Source organism: Culex quinquefasciatus, chromosome 2 (genome assembly GCF_015732765.1).
Source record: "Culex quinquefasciatus strain JHB chromosome 2, VPISU_Cqui_1.0_pri_paternal, whole genome shotgun sequence".
Taxonomy (NCBI): Eukaryota; Metazoa; Arthropoda; class Insecta; order Diptera; family Culicidae; genus Culex; species Culex quinquefasciatus.
Genome location: NC_051862.1, coordinates 223,992,522 through 224,015,868, shown reverse-complemented (window position 1 = coordinate 224,015,868; position 23,347 = coordinate 223,992,522). Strand labels below are relative to the sequence as shown.

Here is a 23,347-nt window from a genome sequence, read left to right as displayed (position 1 = left end):
ATTTAATAATTGCACTGGTTCACTTTTAGTGGATTTATTACGCAACTCGCGTGGGTTCGCAAATAGCGGGACAAAAGAATATTCGCGATGGCGGCTTTTTTGGTTGTTGCACGGTTTCACAAAGCTCACAACAGTTCACTTTGTGGGCAAATTCGCGTACGCGGGAATAATTAAACGATTGGGGTCACCAGTTATAGTGTTAAGCACTATATCAAATAATGTATTTCGGACGAAAGTTAGAACCTCGTATAACCCGAACTCTTACAAGCGTCCTATTCGGACGAAGGTCTTTATTGATTGGTCGGGTGTTGTATGCGTTGCGATCAGCCTACAAGCCAATCGAAGTTGCAGAGTGTGCCATAGAAGATAACACATATAAAGAAGTACGATCGTGTCTTTTTAATCGGCGTCTCTGCTTCCTACAGTGTAGGGGAAGTTTGGGGCGTATGGGTCGCCACAATCACTTGAAAGATTGGATCATAATCTAACATTGCTGAAATTTCCAGCCTGCGATTTTTTGCGTTTTCGGAGATATGCCATTTTGAAACCTGGCTGAAGTTATCCTGGACGGTTATCCTACGGCCGCTAACGACGGCCATCTTTATGGCATCCAGGATAACTTCTGGTTATCCTACGACCGATTATGACAAATAAAAATGATTAAAGGAAGTAAACATTATTTAAACAATTGCAAGGTTCAGTGTTAAAAAAATATAAAAATGAAAAACAAATAAAGATTAATGATGCAAAATTCAAATTTACAAAAAAAAAAATCTGAAAAACCTAAACGCTCCTAAAAAGAAAAATGAATGAATGAAAATAAAAATTCAAATCCTCGTTGGGCCAGCTATAAGAGGTTAATACAATTAATTTAATAATGCAGAACATTATTACCTAGTTCTACAAGCATGTTTTTCAATTCGGCATGCTGGCCAAGTAATTTAAAAAAAAATTCCTCATATTATAGTAAAATTTGGAATAAATTCAAAGAAATTCTCAAAGAACCTCGTAGGGCCAGCTATGGGGAGTTGATAAAAATATTCTAAAAATGTAGAACATTATTTCCGAGTCCTACAAGCATGTTTTTCAATTCGGCATGCTTGCCAAGTAATTTTAAAAATGTTTCCTGAACATATTATAATAAAATTTGAAATAAATTCAAAGAAATTCTCAAAGAACCTCGTAGGGCCAGCTATGGGGAGTTGATAAAATTATTCTAAAAATGTAGAACATTATTTCCAAGTCCTACAAGCATGTTTTTCAATTCGGCATGCTTGCCAAGTAATTTTAAAAATGTTTCCTGAACATATTATAAAAAAATTTGGAATAAATTCAAAGAAATTCTCAAAGAACCTCGTAGGGCCAGCTATGGGGAGTTGATAAAATTATTCTAAAAATGTAGAACATTATTTCCGAGTCCTACAAGCATGTTTTTCAATTCGGCATGCTTGCCAAGTAATTTTAAAAATGTTTCCTGAACATATTATAGTAAAATTTGAAATAAATTCAAAGAAATTCTCAAAGAACCTCGTAGGGCCAGCTATGGGGAGTTGATAAAATTATTCTAAAAATGTAGAACATTATTTCCGAGTCCTACAAGCATGTTTTTCAATTCGGCATGCTTGCCAAGTAATTTAAAAAAAAATTCCTGAACATATTATAGTAAAATTTGGAATAAATTCAAAGAAATTCTCAAAGAACCTCGTAGGGCCAGCTATGGGGAGTTGATAAAATTATTCTAAAAATGTAGAACATTATTTCCAAGTCCTACAAGCATGTTTTTCAATTCGGCATGCTTGCCAAGTAATTTTAAAAATGTTTCCTGAACATATTATAATAAAATTTGGAATAAATTCAAAGAAATTCTCAAAGAACCTCGTAGGGCCAGCTATGGGGAGTTGATAAAATTATTCTAAAAATGTAGAACATTATTTCCAAGTCCTACAAGCATGTTTTTCAATTCGGCATGCTTGCCAAGTAATTTGAAAAATTTCCTGAACATATTATAGTAAAATTTGGAATAAATTCAAAGAAATTCTCAAAGAACCTCGTAGGGCCAGCTATGTGGAGTTGATAAAATTATTCTAAAAATGTAGAACATTATTTCCAAGTCCTACAAGCATGTTTTTCAATTCGGCATGCTTGCCAAGTAATTTTAAAAATGTTTCCTGAACATATTATAATAAAATTTGGAATAAATTCAAAGAAATTCTCAAAGAACCTCGTAGGGCCAGCTATGGGGAGTTGATAAAATTATTCTAAAAATGTAGAACATTATTTCCAAGTCCTACAAGCATGTTTTTCAATTCGGCATGCTTGCCAAGTAATTTTAAAAATGTTTCCTGAACATATTATAATAAAATTTGGAATAAATTCAAAGAAATTCTCAAAGAACCTCGTAGGGCCAGCTATGGGGAGTTGATAAAATTATTCTAAAAATGTAGAACATTATTTCCGAGTCCTACAAGCATGTTTTTCAATTCGGCATGCTTGCCAAGTAATTTTAAAAATGTTTCCTGAACATATTATAATAAAATTTGGAATAAATTCAAAGAAATTCTCAAAGAACCTCGTAGGGCCAGCTATGGGGAGTTGATAAAATTATTATAAAAAAGAACATTATTTCCAAGTCCTACAAGCATGTTTTTCAATTCGGCATGCTTGCCAAGTAATTTAAAAATGTTTCCTGAACATATTATAATAAAATTTGGAATAAATTCAAAGAAATTCTCAAAGAACCTCGTAGGGCCAGCTATGGGGAGTTGATAAAATTATTCTAAAAATGTAGAACATTATTTCCAAGTCCTACAAGCATGTTTTTCAATTCGGCATGCTTGCCAAGTAATTTTAAAATGTTTCCTGAACATATTATAATAAAATTTGGAATAAATTCAAAGAAATTCTCAAAGAACCTCGTAGGGCCAGCTATGGGGAGTTGATAAAATTATTCTAAAAATGTAGAACATTATTTCCAAGTCCTACAAGCATGTTTTTCAATTCGGCATGCTTGCCAAGTAATTTAAAAAAAAATTCCTCATATTATAGTAAAATTTGGAATAAATTCAAAGAAATTCTCAAAGAACCTCGTAGGGCCAGCTATGGGGAGTTGATAAAATTATTCTAAAAATGTAGAACATTATTTCCGAGTCCTACAAGCATGTTTTTCAATTCGGCATGCTTGCCAAGTAATTTAAAAAAAAATTCCTGAACATATTATAGTAAAATTTGGAATAAATTCAAAGAAATTCTCAAAGAACCTCGTAGGGCCAGCTATGGGGAGTTGATAAAATTATTCTAAAAATGTAGAACATTATTTCCAAGTCCTACAAGCATGTTTTTCAATTCGGCATGCTTGCCAAGTAATTTTAAAAATGTTTCCTGAACATATTATAATAAAATTTGGAATAAATTCAAAGAAATTCTCAAAGAACCTCGTAGGGCCAGCTATGGGGAGTTGATAAAATTATTCTAAAAATGTAGAACATTATTTCCAAGTCCTACAAGCATGTTTTTCAATTCGGCATGCTTGCCAAGTAATTTGAAAAAAATTTCCTGAACATATTATAGTAAAATTTGGAATAAATTCAAAGAAATTCTCAAAGAACCTCGTAGGGCCAGCTATGTGGAGTTGATAAAATTATTCTAAAAATGTAGAACATTATTTCCAAGTCCTACAAGCATGTTTTTCAATTCGGCATGCTTGCCAAGTAATTTTAAAAATGTTTCCTGAACATATTATAATAAAATTTGGAATAAATTCAAAGAAATTCTCAAAGAACCTCGTAGGGCCAGCTATGGGGAGTTGATAAAATTATTCTAAAAATGTAGAACATTATTTCCAAGTCCTACAAGCATGTTTTTCAATTCGGCATGCTTGCCAAGTAATTTTAAAAATGTTTCCTGAACATATTATAATAAAATTTGGAATAAATTCAAAGAAATTCTCAAAGAACCTCGTAGGGCCAGCTATGGGGAGTTGATAAAATTATTCTAAAAATGTAGAACATTATTTCCGAGTCCTACAAGCATGTTTTTCAATTCGGCATGCTTGCCAAGTAATTTAAAAATGTTTCCTGAACATATTATAATAAAATTTGGAATAAATTCAAAGAAATTCTCAAAGAACCTCGTAGGGCCAGCTATGGGGAGTTGATAAAATTATTATAAAAATGAAGAACATTATTTCCAAGTCCTACAAGCATGTTTTTCAATTCGGCATGCTTGCCAAGTAATTTTAAAAATGTTTCCTGAACATATTATAATAAAATTTGGAATAAATTCAAAGAAATTCTCAAAGAACCTCGTAGGGCCAGCTATGGGGAGTTGATAAAATTATTCTAAAAATGTAGAACATTATTTCCAAGTCCTACAAGCATGTTTTTCAATTCGGCATGCTTGCCAAGTAATTTTAAAAATGTTTCCTGAACATATTATAATAAAATTTGGAATAAATTCAAAGAAATTCTCAAAGAACCTCGTAGGGCCAGCTATGGGGAGTTGATAAAATTATTCTAAAAATGTAGAACATTATTTCCGAGTCCTACAAGCATGTTTTTCAATTCGGCATGCTTGCCAAGTAATTTTAAAAATGTTTCCTGAACATATTATAATAAAATTTGGAATAAATTCAAAGAAATTCTCAAAGAACCTCGTAGGGCCAGCTATGGGGAGTTGATAAAATTATTCTAAAAATGTAGAACATTATTTCCAAGTCCTACAAGCATGTTTTTCAATTCGGCATGCTTGCCAAGTAATTTGAAAAAAAATTCCTGAACATATTATAATAAAATTTGGAATAAATTCAAAGAAATTCTCAAAGAACCTCGTAGGGCCAGCTATGGGGAGTTGATAAAATTATTCTAAAAATGTAGAACATTATTTCCAAGTCCTACAAGCATGTTTTTCAATTCGGCATGCTTGCCAAGTAATTTTAAAAATGTTTCCTGAACATATTATAATAAAATTTGGAATAAATTCAAAGAAATTCTCAAAGAACCTCGTAGGGCCAGCTATGGGGAGTTGATAAAATTATTCTAAAAATGTAGAACATTATTTCCAAGTCCTACAAGCATGTTTTTCAATTCGGCATGCTTGCCAAGTAATTTTAAAAATGTTTCCTGAACATATTATAATAAAATTTGGAATAAATTCAAAGAAATTCTCAAAGAACCTCGTAGGGCCAGCTATGGGGAGTTGATAAAATTATTCTAAAAATGTAGAACATTATTTCCAAGTCCTACAAGCATGTTTTTCAATTCGGCATGCTTGCCAAGTAATTTTAAAAATGTTTCCTGAACATATTATAATAAAATTTGGAATAAATTCAAAGAAATTCTCAAAGAACCTCGTAGGGCCAGCTATGGGGAGTTGATAAAATTATTCTAAAAATGTAGAACATTATTTCCAAGTCCTACAAGCATGTTTTTCAATTCGGCATGCTTGCCAAGTAATTTTAAAAATGTTTCCTGAACATATTATAATAAAATTTGGAATAAATTCAAAGAAATTCTCAAAGAACCTCGTAGGGCCAGCTATGGGGAGTTGATAAAATTATTCTAAAAATGTAGAACATTATTTCCAAGTCCTACAAGCATGTTTTTCAATTCGGCATGCTTGCCAAGTAATTTAAAAATGTTTCCTGAACATATTATAATAAAATTTGGAATAAATTCAAAGAAATTCTCAAAGAACCTCGTAGGGCCAGCTATGGGGAGTTGATAAAATTATTCTAAAAATGTAGAACATTATTTCCAAGTCCTACAAGCATGTTTTTCAATTCGGCATGCTTGCCAAGTAATTTTAAAAATGTTTCCTGAACATATTATAATAAAATTTGGAATAAATTCAAAGAAATTCTCAAAGAACCTCGTAGGGCCAGCTATGGGGAGTTGATAAAATTATTCTAAAAATGTAGAACATTATTTCCAAGTCCTACATGTTTTTCAATTCGGCATGCTTGCCAAGTAATTTTAAAAATGTTTCCATATTATAATAAAATTTGGAATAAATTCAAAGAAATTCTCAAAGAACCTCGTAGGGCCAGCTATGGGGAGTTGATAAAATTATTCTAAAAATGTAGAACATTATTTCCAAGTCCTACAAGCATGTTTTTCAATTCGGCATGCTTGCCAAGTAATTTTAAAAATTCCTGAATATTATAAGTAAAATTTGGAATAAATTCAAAGAAATTCTCAAAGAACCTCGTAGGGCCAGCTATGGGAGTTGATAAAATTATTCTAAAAATGTAGAACATTATTTCCAAGTCCTACAAGCATGTTTTTCAATTCGGCATGCTTGCCAAGTAATTTTAAATTTTTTCCTGAACATATTATAATAAAATTTGGAATAAATTCAAAGAAATTCTCAAAGAACCTCGTAGGGCCAGCTATGGGAGTTGATAAAATTATTCTAAAAATGTAGAACATTATTTCCAAGTCCTACAAGCATGTTTTTCAATTCGGCATGCTTGCCAAGTAATTTTAAATTTTTCCTGAACATATTATAGTAAAATTTGGAATAAATTCAAAGAAATTCTCAAAGAACCTCGTAGGGCCAGCTATGGGGAGTTGATAAAATTATTCTAAAAATGTAGAACATTATTTCCAAGTCCTACAAGCATGTTTTTCAATTCGGCATGCTTGCCAAGTAATTTTAAATTTTTCCTGAACATATTATAGTAAAATTTGGAATAAATTCAAAGAAATTCTCAAAGAACCTCGTAGGGCCAGCTATGGGGAGTTGATAAAATTATTCTAAAAATGTAGAACATTATTTCCAAGTCCTACAAGCATGTTTTTCAATTCGGCATGCTTGCCAAGTAATTTAAAAAAATTTCCTGAACATATTATAGTAAAATTTGGAATAAATTCAAAGAAATTCTCAAAGAACCTCGTAGGGCCAGCTATGGGGAGTTGATAAAATTATTCTAAAAATGTAGAACATTATTTCCAAGTCCTACAAGCATGTTTTTCAATTCGGCATGCTTGCCAAGTAATTTTAAAAAATTTTCCTGAACATATTATAGTAAAATTTGGAATAAATTCAAAGAAATTCTCAAAGAACCTCGTAGGGCCAGCTATGGGAGTTGATAAAATTATTCTAAAAATGTAGAACATTATTTCCAAGTCCTACAAGCATGTTTTTCAATTCGGCATGCTTGCCAAGTAATTTTAAATTTTTTTCCTGAACATATTATAGTAAAATTTGGAATAAATTCAAAGAAATTCTCAAAGAACCTCGTAGGGCCAGCTATGGGGAGTTGATAAAATTATTCTAAAAATGTAGAACATTATTTCCAAGTCCTACAAGCATGTTTTTCAATTCGGCATGCTTGCCAAGTAATTTTAAATTTTTTTCCTGAACATATTATAGTAAAATTTGGAATAAATTCAAAGAAATTCTCAAAGAACCTCGTAGGGCCAGCTATGGGGAGTTGATAAAATTATTCTAAAAATGTAGAACATTATTTCCGAGTCCTACAAGCATGTTTTCAATTCGGCATGCTTGCCAAGTAATTTTAAATTTTTTCCTGAACATATTATAATAAAATTTGGAATAAATTCAAAGAAATTCTCAAAGAACCTCGTAGGGCCAGCTATGGGGAGTTGATAAAATTATTCTAAAAATGTAGAACATTATTTCCAAGTCCTACAAGCATGTTTTCAATTCGGCATGCTTGCCAAGTAATTTTAAAAATTTTCCTGAACATATTATAATAAAATTTGGAATAAATTCAAAGAAATTCTCAAAGAACCTCGTAGGGCCAGCTATGGGGAGTTGATAAAATTATTCTAAAAATGTAGAACATTATTTCCAAGTCCTACAAGCATGTTTTCAATTCGGCATGCTTGCCAAGTAATTTTAAAATTTTTCCTGAACATATTATAATAAAATTTGGAATAAATTCAAAGAAATTCTCAAAGAACCTCGTAGGGCCAGCTATGGGGAGTTGATAAAATTATTCTAAAAATGTAGAACATTATTTCCAAGTCCTACAAGCATGTTTTTCAATTCGGCATGCTTGCCAAGTAATTTTAAATTTTTTCCTGAACATATTATAAAAAAATTTGGAATAAATTCAAAGAAATTCTCAAAGAACCTCGTAGGGCCAGCTATGGGGAGTTGATAAAATTATTCTAAAAATGTAGAACATTATTTCCAAGTCCTACAAGCATGTTTTTCAATTCGGCATGCTTGCCAAGTAATTTAAAAATTTCCTGAACATATTATAGTAAAATTTGGAATAAATTCAAAGAAATTCTCAAAGAACCTCGTAGGGCCAGCTATGGGAGTTGATAAAATTATTCTAAAAATGTAGAACATTATTTCCAAGTCCTACAAGCATGTTTTTCAATTCGGCATGCTTGCCAAGTAATTTAAAAAAATTCCTGAACATATTATAATAAAATTTGGAATAAATTCAAAGAAATTCTCAAAGAACCTCGTAGGGCCAGCTATGGGGAGTTGATAAAATTATTCTAAAAATGTAGAACATTATTTCCAAGTCCTACAAGCATGTTTTCAATTCGGCATGCTTGCCAAGTAATTTAAATTTTTCCTGAACATATTATAATAAAATTTGGAATAAATTCAAAGAAATTCTCAAAGAACCTCGTAGGGCCAGCTATGGGGAGTTGATAAAATTATTCTAAAAATGTAGAACATTATTTCCAAGTCCTACAAGCATGTTTTTCAATTCGGCATGCTTGCCAAGTAATTTTAAATTTTTTCCTGAACATATTATAATAAAATTTGGAATAAATTCAAAGAAATTCTCAAAGAACCTCGTAGGGCCAGCTATGGGAGTTGATAAAATTATTCTAAAAATGTAGAACATTATTTCCAAGTCCTACAAGCATGTTTTTCAATTCGGCATGCTTGCCAAGTAATTTTAAATTTTTTCCTGAACATATTAATAAAATTTGGAATAAATTCAAAGAAATTCTCAAAGAACCTCGTAGGGCCAGCTATGGGGAGTTGATAAAATTATTCTAAAAATGTAGAACATTATTTCCAAGTCCTACAAGCATGTTTTTCAATTCGGCATGCTTGCCAAGTAATTATAAAAAAATTTCCTGAACATATTATAATAAAATTTGGAATAAATTCAAAGAAATTCTCAAAGAACCTCGTAGGGCCAGCTATGGGGAGTTGATAAAATTATTCTAAAAATGTAGAACATTATTTCCAAGTCCTACAAGCATGTTTTCAATTCGGCATGCTTGCCAAGTAATTTTAAATTTTTCCTGAACATATTATAATAAAATTTGGAATAAATTCAAAGAAATTCTCAAAGAACCTCGTAGGGCCAGCTATGGGGAGTTGATAAAATTATTCTAAAAATGTAGAACATTATTTCCAAGTCCTACAAGCATGTTTTTCAATTCGGCATGCTTGCCAAGTAATTATAAAAAAATTTCCTGAACATATTATAATAAAATTTGGAATAAATTCAAAGAAATTCTCAAAGAACCTCGTAGGGCCAGCTATGGGGAGTTGATAAAATTATTCTAAAAATGTAGAACATTATTTCCAAGTCCTACAAGCATGTTTTCAATTCGGCATGCTTGCCAAGTAATTTAAAAATGTTTCCTGAACATATTATAATAAAATTTGGAATAAATTCAAAGAAATTCTCAAAGAACCTCGTAGGGCCAGCTATGGGGAGTTGATAAAATTATTCTAAAAATGTAGAACATTATTTCCAAGTCCTACAAGCATGTTTTTCAATTCGGCATGCTTGCCAAGTAATTGAAAAAAATTTCCTGAACATATTATAATAAAATTTGGAATAAATTCAAAGAAATTCTCAAAGAACCTCGTAGGGCCAGCTATGGGAGTTGATAAAATTATTCTAAAAATGTAGAACATTATTTCCGAGTCCTACAAGCATGTTTTCAATTCGGCATGCTTGCCAAGTAATTTTAAAAAATTCCTGAACATATTATAATAAAATTTGGAATAAATTCAAAGAAATTCTCAAAGAACCTCGTAGGGCCAGCTATGGGAGTTGATAAAATTATTCTAAAAATGTAGAACATTATTTCCAAGTCCTACAAGCATGTTTTTCAATTCGGCATGCTTGCCAAGTAATTTAAAAAATTCCTGAACATATTATAATAAAATTTGGAATAAATTCAAAGAAATTCTCAAAGAACCTCGTAGGGCCAGCTATGGGGAGTTGATAAAATTATTCTAAAAATGTAGAACATTATTTCCAAGTCCTACAAGCATGTTTTTCAATTCGGCATGCTTGCCAAGTAATTTAAAAATGTTTCCTGAACATATTATAATAAAATTTGGAATAAATTCAAAGAAATTCTCAAAGAACCTCGTAGGGCCAGCTATGGGGAGTTGATAAAATTATTCTAAAAATGTAGAACATTATTTCCAAGTCCTACAAGCATGTTTTTCAATTCGGCATGCTTGCCAAGTAATTGAAAAATTTTCCTGAACATATTATAGTAAAATTTGGAATAAATTCAAAGAAATTCTCAAAGAACCTCGTAGGGCCAGCTATGGGGAGTTGATAAAATTATTCTAAAAATGTAGAACATTATTTCCGAGTCCTACAAGCATGTTTTCAATTCGGCATGCTTGCCAAGTAATTTTAAACTGAACATATTATAGTAAAATTTGGAATAAATTCAAAGAAATTCTCAAAGAACCTCGTAGGGCCAGCTATGGGGAGTTGATAAAATTATTCTAAAAATGTAGAACATTATTTCCAAGTCCTACAAGCATGTTTTTCAATTCGGCATGCTTGCCAAGTAATTTTAAAAATGTTTCCTGAACATATTATAATAAAATTTGGAATAAATTCAAAGAAATTCTCAAAGAACCTCGTAGGGCGCTGTATGGGGAGTTGATAAAGTTATTCTAAATATGCAGATTATCATTTTCAAGTCCTACATGCAAGTTTTTGAATTCGGCATGCTTGCCAAATAACTACAAATATGTATTTTAGAACATATTTTATAATGTTAAATTAATTCAATGAAATTCAGAAAAAAAAACTCGTGAGACCAGCTATAAGAAGTTGATAACTTTATTCTAAAAATGAAGAACATATTTTTTTTATTAAACATTTCTCGGGTGAGTTTTCAAAAAGCCGTAAAAGCCATCGTGACCTCCGGCACTAATTTTCGGTTTTCTCAAATTTTAAACAATATTTCATTTGTTTTAAGTATAGGGCACTTAAAGGACGTGTAGATGAACAATCTCAAGTATTTTTGAAAATGATTTTTCGTAAGCACGTCGATTACCGGTGCAAAAATGGCTTGGTTTACCAATGGCTCTTACGGCTTTTTGAAAACTAATCCGAGATTTTCTTAAAAATATTTTTAAATTTACTTGGCAATTAAGCATGAATAAAAGTACATGCTAATAGAACTTAAACATTGTGTTCTGCATTTTCAAATAATTTTATCAACTCCTTATAGCTTGCCCTACGAGGTTCTTTGAGAATTTCTTTGAATTTATTCCAAATTTTATTATAATATGTTCAGGAAACATTTTAAATTACTTGGCAAGCATGCCGAATTGAAAAACATGCTTGTAGGACTTGGAAATAATGTTCTACATTTTTAGAATAATTTTATCAACTCCCCATAGCTGGCCCTACGAGGTTCTTTGAGAATTTCTTTGAATTTATTTCAAATTTTATTATAATATGTTCAGGAAACATTTTTAAAATTACTTGGCAAGCATGCCGAATTGAAAAACATGCTTGTAGGACTCGGAAATAATGTTCTACATTTTTAGAATAATTTTATCAACTCCCCATAGCTGGCCCTACGAGGTTCTTGGAGATTTTTTTTGAATTTATTTCAAATTTTACTATAATATGTTCAGGAAACATTTTTAAAATTACTTGGCAAGCATGCCGAATTGAAAAACATGCTTGTAGGACTCGGAAATAATGTTCTACATTTTTAGAATAATTTTATCAACTCCCCATAGCTGGCCCTACGAGGTTCTTTGAGAATTTCTTTGAATTTATTCCAAATTTTTTATAATATGTTCAGGAAACATTTTAAAATTACTTGGCAAGCATGCCGAATTGAAAACATGCTTGTAGGACTTGGAAATAATGTTCTACATTTTTAGAATAATTTTATCAACTCCCCATAGCTGGCCCTACGAGGTTCTTTGAGAATTTCTTTGAATTTATTCCAAATTTTACTATAATATGTTCAGGAATTTTTTTTTAAATTACTTGGCAAGCATGCCGAATTGAAAAACATGCTTGTAGGACTCGGAAATAATGTTCTACATTTTTAGAATAATTTTATCAACTCCCATAGCTGGCCCTACGAGGTTCTTTGAGAATTTCTTTGAATTTATTCCAAATTTTACTATAATATGTTCAGGAATTTTTTAAAATTACTTGGCAAGCATGCCGAATTGAAAAACATGCTTGTAGGACTCGGAAATAATGTTCTACATTTTTAGAATAATTTTATCAACTCCCCATAGCTGGCCCTACGAGGTTCTTTGAGAATTTCTTTGAATTTATTCCAAATTTTACTATAATATGTTCAGGAAATTTTTTCAATTACTTGGCAAGCATGCCGAATTGAAAACATGCTTGTAGGACTTGGAAATAATGTTCTACATTTTTAGAATAATTTTATCAACTCCCATAGCTGGCCCTACGAGGTTCTTTGAGAATTTCTTTGAATTTATTCCAAATTTTATTATAATATGTTCAGGAAACATTTTAAATTACTTGGCAAGCATGCCGAATTGAAAACATGCTTGTAGGACTTGGAAATAATGTTCTACATTTTTAGAATAATTTTATCAACTCCCCATAGCTGGCCCTACGAGGTTCTTTGAGAATTTCTTTGAATTTATTCCAAATTTTACTATAATATGTTCAGGATTTTTTTTTTAAATTACTTGGCAAGCATGCCGAATTGAAAAACATGCTTGTAGGACTTGGAAATAATGTTCTACATTTTTAGAATAATTTTATCAACTCCCCATAGCTGGCCCTACGAGGTTCTTTGAGAATTTCTTTGAATTTATTTCAAATTTTATTATAATATGTTCAGGAAACATTTTTAAAATTACTTGGCAAGCATGCCGAATTGAAAAACATGCTTGTAGGACTCGGAAATAATGTTCTACATTTTTAGAATAATTTTATCAACTCCCCATAGCTGGCCCTACGAGGTTCTTTGAGAATTTCTTTGAATTTATTTCAAATTTTATTATAATATGTTCAGGAAAAATTTTTAAAATTACTTGGCAAGCATGAATTGAAAAACATGCTTGTAGGACTTGGAAATAATGTTCTACATTTTTAGAATAATTTTATCAACTCCCCATAGCTGGCCCTACGAGGTTCTTTGAGAATTTCTTTGAATTTATTTCAAATTTTATTATAATATGTTCAGGAAACATTTTTAAAATTACTTGGCAAGCATGCCGAATTGAAAAACATGCTTGTAGGACTCGGAAATAATGTTCTACATTTTTAGAATAATTTTATCAACTCCCCATAGCTGGCCCTACGAGGTTCTTGGAGATTTTTTTTGAATTTATTTCAAATTTTACTATAATATGTTCAGGAAACATTTTTAAAATTACTTGGCAAGCATGCCGAATTGAAAAACATGCTTGTAGGACTCGGAAATAATGTTCTACATTTTTAGAATAATTTTATCAACTCCCCATAGCTGGCCCTACGAGGTTCTTTGAGAATTTCTTTGAATTTATTCCAAATTTTTTTATAATATGTTCAGGAAACATTTTTAAATTACTTGGCAAGCATGCCGAATTGAAAACATGCTTGTAGGACTTGGAAATAATGTTCTACATTTTTAGAATAATTTTATCAACTCCCCATAGCTGGCCCTACGAGGTTCTTGGAGATTTTTTTTGAATTTATTTCAAATTTTACTATAATATGTTCAGGAAACATTTTTAAAATTACTTGGCAAGCATGCCGAATTGAAAAACATGCTTGTAGGACTCGGAAATAATGTTCTACATTTTTAGAATAATTTTATCAACTCCCATAGCTGGCCCTACGAGGTTCTTTGAGAATTTTTTGAATTTATTTCAAATTTTATTATAATATGTTCAGGAAACATTTTAAAATTACTTGGCAAGCATGCCGAATTGAAAAACATGCTTGTAGGACTCGGAAATAATGTTCTACATTTTTAGAATAATTTTATCAACCCCATAGCTGGCCCTACGAGGTTCTTTGAGAATTTCTTTGAATTTATTCCAAATTTTTTTATAATATGTTCAGGAAACATTTTTAAATTACTTGGCAAGCATGCCGAATTGAAAACATGCTTGTAGGACTCGGAAATAATGTTCTACATTTTTAGAATAATTTTATCAACTCCCATAGCTGGCCCTACGAGGTTCTTTGAGAATTTCTTTGAATTTATTCCAAATTTTATTATAATATGTTCAGGAAACATTTTTAAAATTACTTGGCAAGCATGCCGAATTGAAAAACATGCTTGTAGGACTCGGAAATAATGTTCTACATTTTTAGAATAATTTTATCAACTCCCCATAGCTGGCCCTACGAGGTTCTTTGAGAATTTCTTTGAATTTATTCCAAATTTTTTTATAATATGTTCAGGAAACATTTTAAAATTACTTGGCAAGCATGCCGAATTGAAAAACATGCTTGTAGGACTCGGAAATAATGTTCTACATTTTTAGAATAATTTTATCAACTCCCCATAGCTGGCCCTACGAGGTTCTTTGAGAATTTTTTTGAATTTATTTCAAATTTTATTATAATATGTTCAGGAAACATTTTTAAAATTACTTGGCAAGCATGCCGAATTGAAAAACATGCTTGTAGGACTCGGAAATAATGTTCTACATTTTTAGAATAATTTTATCAACTCCCCATAGCTGGCCCTACGAGGTTCTTTGAGAATTTCTTTGAATTTATTCCAAATTTTTTTATAATATGTTCAGGAAACATTTTTAAAATTACTTGGCAAGCATGCCGAATTGAAAAACATGCTTGTAGGACTTGGAAATAATGTTCTAAATTTTTAGAATAATTTTATCAACTCCCCATAGCTGGCCCTACGAGGTTCTTTGAGAATTTCTTTGAATTTATTCCAAATTTTATTATAATATGTTCAGGAAACATTTTTAAAATTACTTGGCAAGCATGCCGAATTGAAAAACATGCTTGTAGGACTTGGAAATAATGTTCTACATTTTTAGAATAATTTTATCAACTCCCCATAGCTGGCCCTACGAGGTTCTTTGAGAATTTCTTTGAATTTATTTCAAATTTTATTATAATATGTTCAGGAAACATTTTTAAAATTACTTGGCAAGCATGCCGAATTGAAAAACATGCTTGTAGGACTTGGAAATAATGTTCTACATTTTTAGAATAATTTTATCAACTCCCCATAGCTGGCCCTACGAGGTTCTTTGAGAATTTCTTTGAATTTATTCCAAATTTTATTATAATATGTTCAGGAAACATTTTTAAAATTACTTGGCAAGCATGCCGAATTGAAAAACATGCTTGTAGGACTTGGAAATAATGTTCTACATTTTTAGAATAATTTTATCAACTCCCATAGCTGGCCCTACGAGGTTCTTTGAGAATTTCTTTGAATTTATTCCAAATTTTATTATAATATGTTCTGAAAACATTTTAAAATTACTTGGCAAGCATGCCGAATTGAAAAACATGCTTGTAGGACTTGGAAATAATGTTCTACATTTTTAGAATAATTTTATCAACTCCCATAGCTGGCCCTACGAGGTTCTTTGAGAATTTCTTTGAATTTATTCCAAATTTTATTATAATATGTTCAGGAAACATTTTTAAAATTACTTGGCAAGCATGCCGAATTGAAAAACATGCTTGAAGGACTTGGAAATAATGTTCTACATTTTTAGAATAATTTTATCAACTCCCCATAGCTGGCCCTACGAGGTTCTTTGAGAATTTCTTTGAATTTATTCCAAATTTTATTTTAATATGTTCTGAAAACATTTTTAAAATTACTTGGCAAGCATGCCGAATTGAAAAACATGCTTGTAGGACTTGGAAATAATGTTCTACAATTTTAGAATAATTTTATCAACTCCTCATAGCTGGCCCTAGGAGGTTTTGACTGTTTAGTTAAATCCTTTCATTTATTTCTGAGGAGCCTTGGGATTTTTCAGAATGTTTGAATTTATTTAATTTTGAATCCGTTATCCAAATTATTCACCTTTTTTAAGATTTTGGAAAACCAAACTTTGTTATTGTTTAAACAGTGTTTAATTTCTTGAATCATGTTTATTTTTCATAATCTGCCGTAGGATAACCTAATGTTATCCTGGATGCCATAAAGATGGCCGCCGTTTTTAGCCGTAGGATAACCTCCCAGGATAACTTCCCATCTAAGAGGAAGATGGGAAGTTATCCTTTGACAGTTATCCTACGGCCTGCGGCCGCCATCTTTATGGCGTCCAGGATAACTTCCCCGGGATAACTTCCACGATCTCATTTTGAACATTTACGTGTTATCAAAATTTGATGCAATCTACATATGCGCCCGTTTATTTCACTTGCTTTGCTACCTACTTCGTGGGCATCGTCGCTTCAAAAATCAATACCTGGTTTCAAGAAGTTCGAAATGACTTTATTGGAATTTTCTGTACATTTAAAATTGAGTACCTTAGGCAAAATAAAGTATTCGTACCGAAGTTTCTCAAGCGAAACAGGAGAATCTCAGTTTGATACCGAAAAAAGTATTCAGCAAAATATTGACTTAGCATGATGAATTTCTGTGATCAATCTATGAAACTGATCCACATCTAAGTTCTATGTTGGTTAGTACAAAACATCATAAAAGTACCTACCTTAACATATCCTGAAGAGTTTCTGACATCAAATGAATTTTCATGAACAAGAACATTAGGATTAGTTAGTAATTTTGAATAAAATTAAATTTTCTGTTATTTGATTTTAACAATTAAAATTTTCGCAATTTTTGCCCATAAGGGTGGAGGAAGGGGGGGGGGGGGTCTCAAGTTATATGACATGGACTCACAAAAAGAAACACACAGCAGTAAATAATAAATATTTGACTTAAAATGAATTTATTACGCTTAACAAAATTTTGTTAGAGGGGAGGAGGGGAGGGGGGTGAAAGAAATAGGAGGGAGGGGTTGTGTCCTTAAAGTGGGGATGTATTAGCTTATCCATAATTTAATAATATAAACTTGCAATACAATATATACGCAATTCTGTTGCATTTGCAAATGTATGAAAAGACTATTTATTATAAACAATCAACTATTGAAAGACATGAAAAGTCATAAAACTGGACGTATATCATTTCAATACCATACAATTACCCAAATTTTTATGAAAAAACATTTAAAAAGCAAAAAAATAATTTGGCCGCCTGTTTGTATGGAGATGGCCCATAGTGCTTTGGTCACCCCTGATATACAACATCCTTTAAATATCGCCCAAGTCTAGTGCTGAATCCATGATAAAATTGAAATAAAACTTGTTCGTAACATTAATCAATGTGATGAAGAAACAAGTCAGCCAGGATAAAAAAAAATCGTTACCTTGGATAAAAAGGCGGTGTAAAACTTTTAGTTTTTTTTACGGTACTCATAAATCAAAAAATAAATAAATGATGAAACAAGTAAAAAGGAAAGTCCTCACCGGGAATATTGATTGCGATCCAGCATAATTCTCCTTCACGATCAAAATTCCGATCCATCGGCTTGGTAGATTTCGTAGGGAACGGGAACCCAACATTCCAATCTCCTCGGAACTGCTTCCCGACGTCCCGAAATCCCTTCTGGACCAAAATTCGTAAAACTTCACTCTCTCTATAGTCTTCCGCGGATGATGACATTACAACCAACTACCAGAAAAGGCAAAACACGGATCTATAATCTGGTTTAGACACTTTTCTTTAATTTTCTGACGCAGCAAAAACTTTTCACGCCCGTACGCACCGATTACTACGATCCCCTAAAAATCAAAAAACTAAAACGGGATTTTTTTTCAGTTCAAATTAAAATAGCGACTTATATCTTGAAAACGGTTTCGCATTTTCGATTGCAAATAATAACTGAAGCCATTAATTTTTTTAAAACACTTTCTATTTAAAAAAACACATTTTTTTCAAAAAAAATATCTTGGATTTAACATATTTCTCTATTGCTCTAAAGTTGTGGTTATTTTAAATAAAAAAAATCGGTATTTTTTCAGTGTATTGTTTTCCCATACCCATCATGACAGTAAAACTGAATATAAAATTACTCATAATATTAAACATTTTTTGGAAGTCATAAATTTTCTAAAAGGGTTTAGTCTAAAAAATAAACATATGAAACCAGTCATTTCATCTGTTTCATATTATCGATAACTTTTCCATTTTAAATCTAAGGGGACTCACAATTTACTCGTGTGTCGTGTACTAACCTACTTGATTTGTTCAGTTCTGTTGTATTGTACAAATATTTTTCCTGCTGTTGTTTGTATTCTGAGAGATATGAAACAAAATAAAACTCGACCAAAGTTAACTTTAATAAAACTCAAAGCTTAATATGTTTTGAAAATGTCAGAGTTTTCCTTCCAAAGATTTCAGAAGTCCGCAAATTGACTTATCGCACACTTTTTGACTGAAATTCTTCCAGATCTAGAATTGAGTTTCGGAGGGTTATCTATTTTAAAATATTTTTCCTTTAAATTTTGAAAACTATCCAGTTGAAAATTTAGTTGGTTTGAAACATTTTTCAAGATTTGGACGAAACTGTCACGTTTGGTAAGAAAAAATGAATTTATTATGTGTGTAATTTATAATTGTATTGTTTAAATAAATATAAACATTTTCTAAAAAAGTTGACCAATGTTAAACTGACGCTCCCCTAAGTTGTGCAATCCGATGCCTTTATTCAAAAAGGGACCTTGTGGGCTCCCTTTGTATGCCCTCACAATCCAGTTGACCGTTGACGATGTCGATGATGAGGCCAATGATGGCGCAAAACAGAACAGTTTACTCTCGGAGTTGACTCCCGGCTGATTGCACAACCATCACAAACACATTCCAGCAGAGCATTTCTGGACGAACGTGACAAAATGCCAACCGAATCGAAACGGATCAGATTCAGTGGAAAATAAGCCACTCTCCTTGGGGTTGTTGTATGTGTGTGTGTGGATTGTGTGGAGAAATATTGATAACCGCATCGTCGTTGTCGTCCCACACACGACTGAGTCGACCGACGATTTTGTCACATCCCAATGCAGAAATTGAGAGCAAGTGTAGAGTTACAGTGTGTCACAGTTGGATGAACAATGAATGCTTTATAATTTTAACGTAACATTGAAAAACTGGAAAAGCCTACTTGGATTAACCCAACAATACTGGCACATCCACCACGTGGAGCAAGTAGAGATATTTTCCAAAGCCTACCACGATCGATTCACCGTTACTGCCCACAAATCCAACCAGCCCATGGTCTAACAACATTCCACAGTGTAGTGCTACAATAGTGCAATCTCTCTGCTAGCTCTTTATTTAGTACGTAACCCACATTCACACTGGCCGCCGCCGTTGCTGTTGAACAAATTTGCTTCCGCATTTTGCAAAAACCACAACCTCTCTTCTTCTGCCAGACCACTGCTTGCTGCCGACCGAGAGGCAAGCATTCAGGATAAAATATGCAAAAATAGCAATAAAATTCAGTTTTATGCATACGAAGAGTGTGGAAAGTCCGGCCAGGGCCATGCTCGCCGCCAGTGTTTTTTGGTCGCCAACCCACAGTCACAAAAGCTATTATAGCGTAAATTAAATTTTACAACAATAACCATATCAACAACACACTACACCGATCCGGAGTTGGCCAGCAACGCACTTCCGCAGTTGCGCGTCCTCCCCCGCCCAGACCAATCCCAATCTATATAAACATGAGATGTGAAAGGCCATTTTGCTGCCCTTTACCGCATAATTACCACTACCCGGGGGGGGTGAACTTTACCATTATCGGCGCACACCACGCGATCAAAGCAGGCAAAACTAGGACAACCCCTGTCAGAAGCTGCCTACTTTGATGGCTGTTTATCGCTCAATGAACCGTCACTAATTGAAATCGCTTTCGCTCTTCCCGTTCTCGATTTTACAGGAATATCGACCCTGTCCAGCTGCGGTGACCCGGAACGGCTGCCCGAGCTTCCGCCCGGGGACGAGCAGCGGCTGCAGCGGGCCGCCCTCAATCTCCAGCAGAAGCTGATCCTGCGCGAATGGCTCAAGGAGCACCGGCTGCAGCACTTTTACTCGAGGTCAGTATTTTTAATATTTATAGAATTTTGAAATTTATTTCAATTATTTTGTAATGAATTTTACCTTTAGTTTTTTTTTCTTCGAAACAACCCGTTTTTAATAAATTTTCTCATAAAATAACAAAAAACTGTACACTCAAACCCCGTTGGTTTGACACCAACTGTTGTCAAACGAACGGGGTCACTTTTTAGTTTGACACCCTTTTTACACGGAGTTCACACAAACTACCAAACTCTTGTTTTGATAGTGTGCGTGAGCGCCGTGTAAAAAGTGACAGTTCATCACTTTTTAGTTTGACTTTGACCAACTAACGGGGTACAAACTAAAAAAGTGTCAAACGAAAAAGTGACCAACCACCGGGGGTTGAGTGTATAAGAATCAGACTCAAAAGTTTAAAATAAAATTTATTTTTCCTATAATTTTCGACAAGGTTTGTGGTTTCTTGCAAAGAGAAACAATTACATCTCGCAACTATGCATCCTTCGGGAAAAAGAACAAACCATTCAACATTGTGTAATGAACAGCATTTCTGCTGATGACAGCTCTTATACTGCTTTGTGGTGTAGAAACCGCAGCCATTTTCGAATTAAAAAAAACCTCGCCAAATGTAACAGTTTACATGTGAGCAAAATTCGCCCCTGTGCAAGGTTACCCAGAACGACTTCCGTTGCATACTTTCAGGCGCGCTGCTGGTTTGAGGTTTTTTTTCCTGCCAAGTCATCTATTGTTTCGCGCGATGACAGCTTCAGCAAACATTGTAAGACTTTGCTCAAGCTGACAAAAGGGATAGAAATAATGGCAAAAAGGCAGTGACACGATTCTTGCTCTTTTTTTTTCTTATTGTTGCACATTTGCATACAGTCATCGTCACGATTGTTTGCACAATTTGATTGCCTCTAATTTGGAAAGGAAATTGCACCAACGACGACGCTGAGACGCCGGAACGAGGAAGGAAGTCGCAATGTTTGCTACCTTTACAGAACCACGACACGGTGATTTTCGTTACCAATTCGTTACTACTGGTGTGGTGGTGGAATAACTGAAGAAAAATTTTGATGCTAAGCATTTTTTCAGAATATTTGTCGGGTACAGTCATATTCGGAACGGTTTCCAGATTGTCCAATGTTCAAAAAATCATAGCAAATCGATAATTGGGTACTAAAATGAAGCTTAGATTGCTGATATTATTGTTTACAGCGATAAAGCTTATTTTTCTGAGTACAATAACCCTTTGTACGACCACAAAGAGTTTGAAATGGATTTTTAAATCAATTTTGAAAAATTAACCTCGCGGTCCTTCTTGACAGAAAAGCTCCTACTTGACAGCTCGTTCCAAGGGGACCATAGTTGATCCATCGAAAAAATGTTGTCTTGTCAAAAAAAAATTTTGCATTAAAATGAAAAAAAGTGATTAGAAATGGTTTTGAATCGTGTTTTTTACCGTTGTACATAAAAATTTACATAAGGCTTTAGGACCCGATTGAGCTTAATGATTCGTTTTTACCTTCATTTGAAAGCTTTTCTTACGATCTTTCGAATGCTGTATCGAACATCTGCAAATTTTAACTTTTATATGAAGTTTTTGAAGAATTACTTTGACACTTGAAATCCACAAATTTGGAGCACTTTTTTCTTGCGAATGTAAACAAACTTTGGATCTCTCCAGGGGTATATATTTATTACCAAATAATGACTTCACACACTGAAACCAATGAAACTCAAGCTTAGTGATGTTTGAATACCTAAATTAAACTTTACAATTTTCAATAGGGGATAGTGCGGAGACTTGATCCCCTTTTTTGTATCGCACATATTTCTGTCAATTTCTCACAAAACTATGAACTTTTTGCAAGAATTGAAAGTTTAAATATTCAACTATGTTTGGCTGACAAGGGTATTTCATCAGATAAACTCTTCGAATCATGCCAAACGTTTTAAAAAAATATTTAAAACCGGCATTTTCAAAATGTTGGGGGTAATTTGATCCCCCTTTCAACATTTTGAAGAAATCTTAAGCAAAATGTTTATTATTCATCCAAACTTTGAATTTTCTATAAGTTACAGTAATTTCACATTAAACCCGTACGTTTGTGTTCAAAATATAACAAGTATAGCATGCAAATTTTCTTTTTTAGACCAAAATTGAGCATGTTTACAAAAGCTGGTAATTTTTGTTTACAAAACTTTTGAATAATGGTTCAAACTGCAGTAAGTTATGTACATCTATACTAAAGGAAACTATGTACAAAACCCAGCCTAATTATTTAATTTTGAGGCTGATTCCAGTGACTGTAAAAATGCAGGGATCAAGTCTCCCTAAACGCACTTTTTTAAACAATTGATTGTAAAAATAGTATGACGATAAATTTAACGTCAAATGCGGAGTTGATATGTTTATCAAACAATTGATGTATAAAAATTTTTTTTAGAATATTTTTAAGTGTTTTCAATTCTTATCAAAACAAAGAAAAAAGATCTCTTGGAAGTTTTTTGCAGCACTTTTTAGAAAAATGTGTGTTACTCAATCAAAACATTTTTTGATTTTTTTCTTTGTTTTCTATTTACAATGAGTTTTAGTCAATTTCGCACAACTTTCTAGAACAAAGCTAATGTGTGTTAGATCGGTTGACAGAATTTTGCGCGTCGCGTTTTTCTTCCTTCTTTGATAGAATAATTATTCATTTCTGGTGGTTTGTCCGTTCCGGATTTGTTTGAGTCGTGTGAATTTCGCGGGTTTACCGGCGTGTGGATTTCGTTCGTTCCATTAGCTGGCGAATTGTGCGGATTGGAAATTGTCTTAAATTTGGAAGAAATTGGGTGCAAGTGTGAGGTGGTTGAGAGTTGCAATCCTTGTTCGCGTTTTGAAATTGTGTCTTTTTTTTGCCATATCAGGCCTGCAATTATTATTCAATATTTAAACTAGCGTTTCAAATCTGTTCGATTTACTATTTTATTCAATTTTTTCTCTCTGATTCAGTTTTATTATTTCATTTCCATAGTAACCTGAGTGAGGGGGCTGTTGAGGTTTTTTTTAACGATTA

At 32.6% G+C, this 23,347-nt stretch overlaps 1 protein-coding gene across 7 annotated transcripts in view; it reads left to right on the top strand.

The window, feature by feature from the left end:
* Positions 1-23,347, top strand: part of LOC6033655 (apoptosis-resistant E3 ubiquitin protein ligase 1) — a 99,830-nt gene that overhangs the window by 67,195 nt on the left and 9,288 nt on the right. For all 7 annotated transcript variants that reach the window (XM_038258101.1, XM_038258100.1, XM_001844029.2 and 4 more), the window contains one exon: positions 20,149-20,305. In XM_038258101.1, coding sequence (XP_038114029.1) covers positions 20,149-20,305 — 157 coding nt within the window. The remainder of the gene's footprint in view (positions 1-20,148; positions 20,306-23,347) is intronic.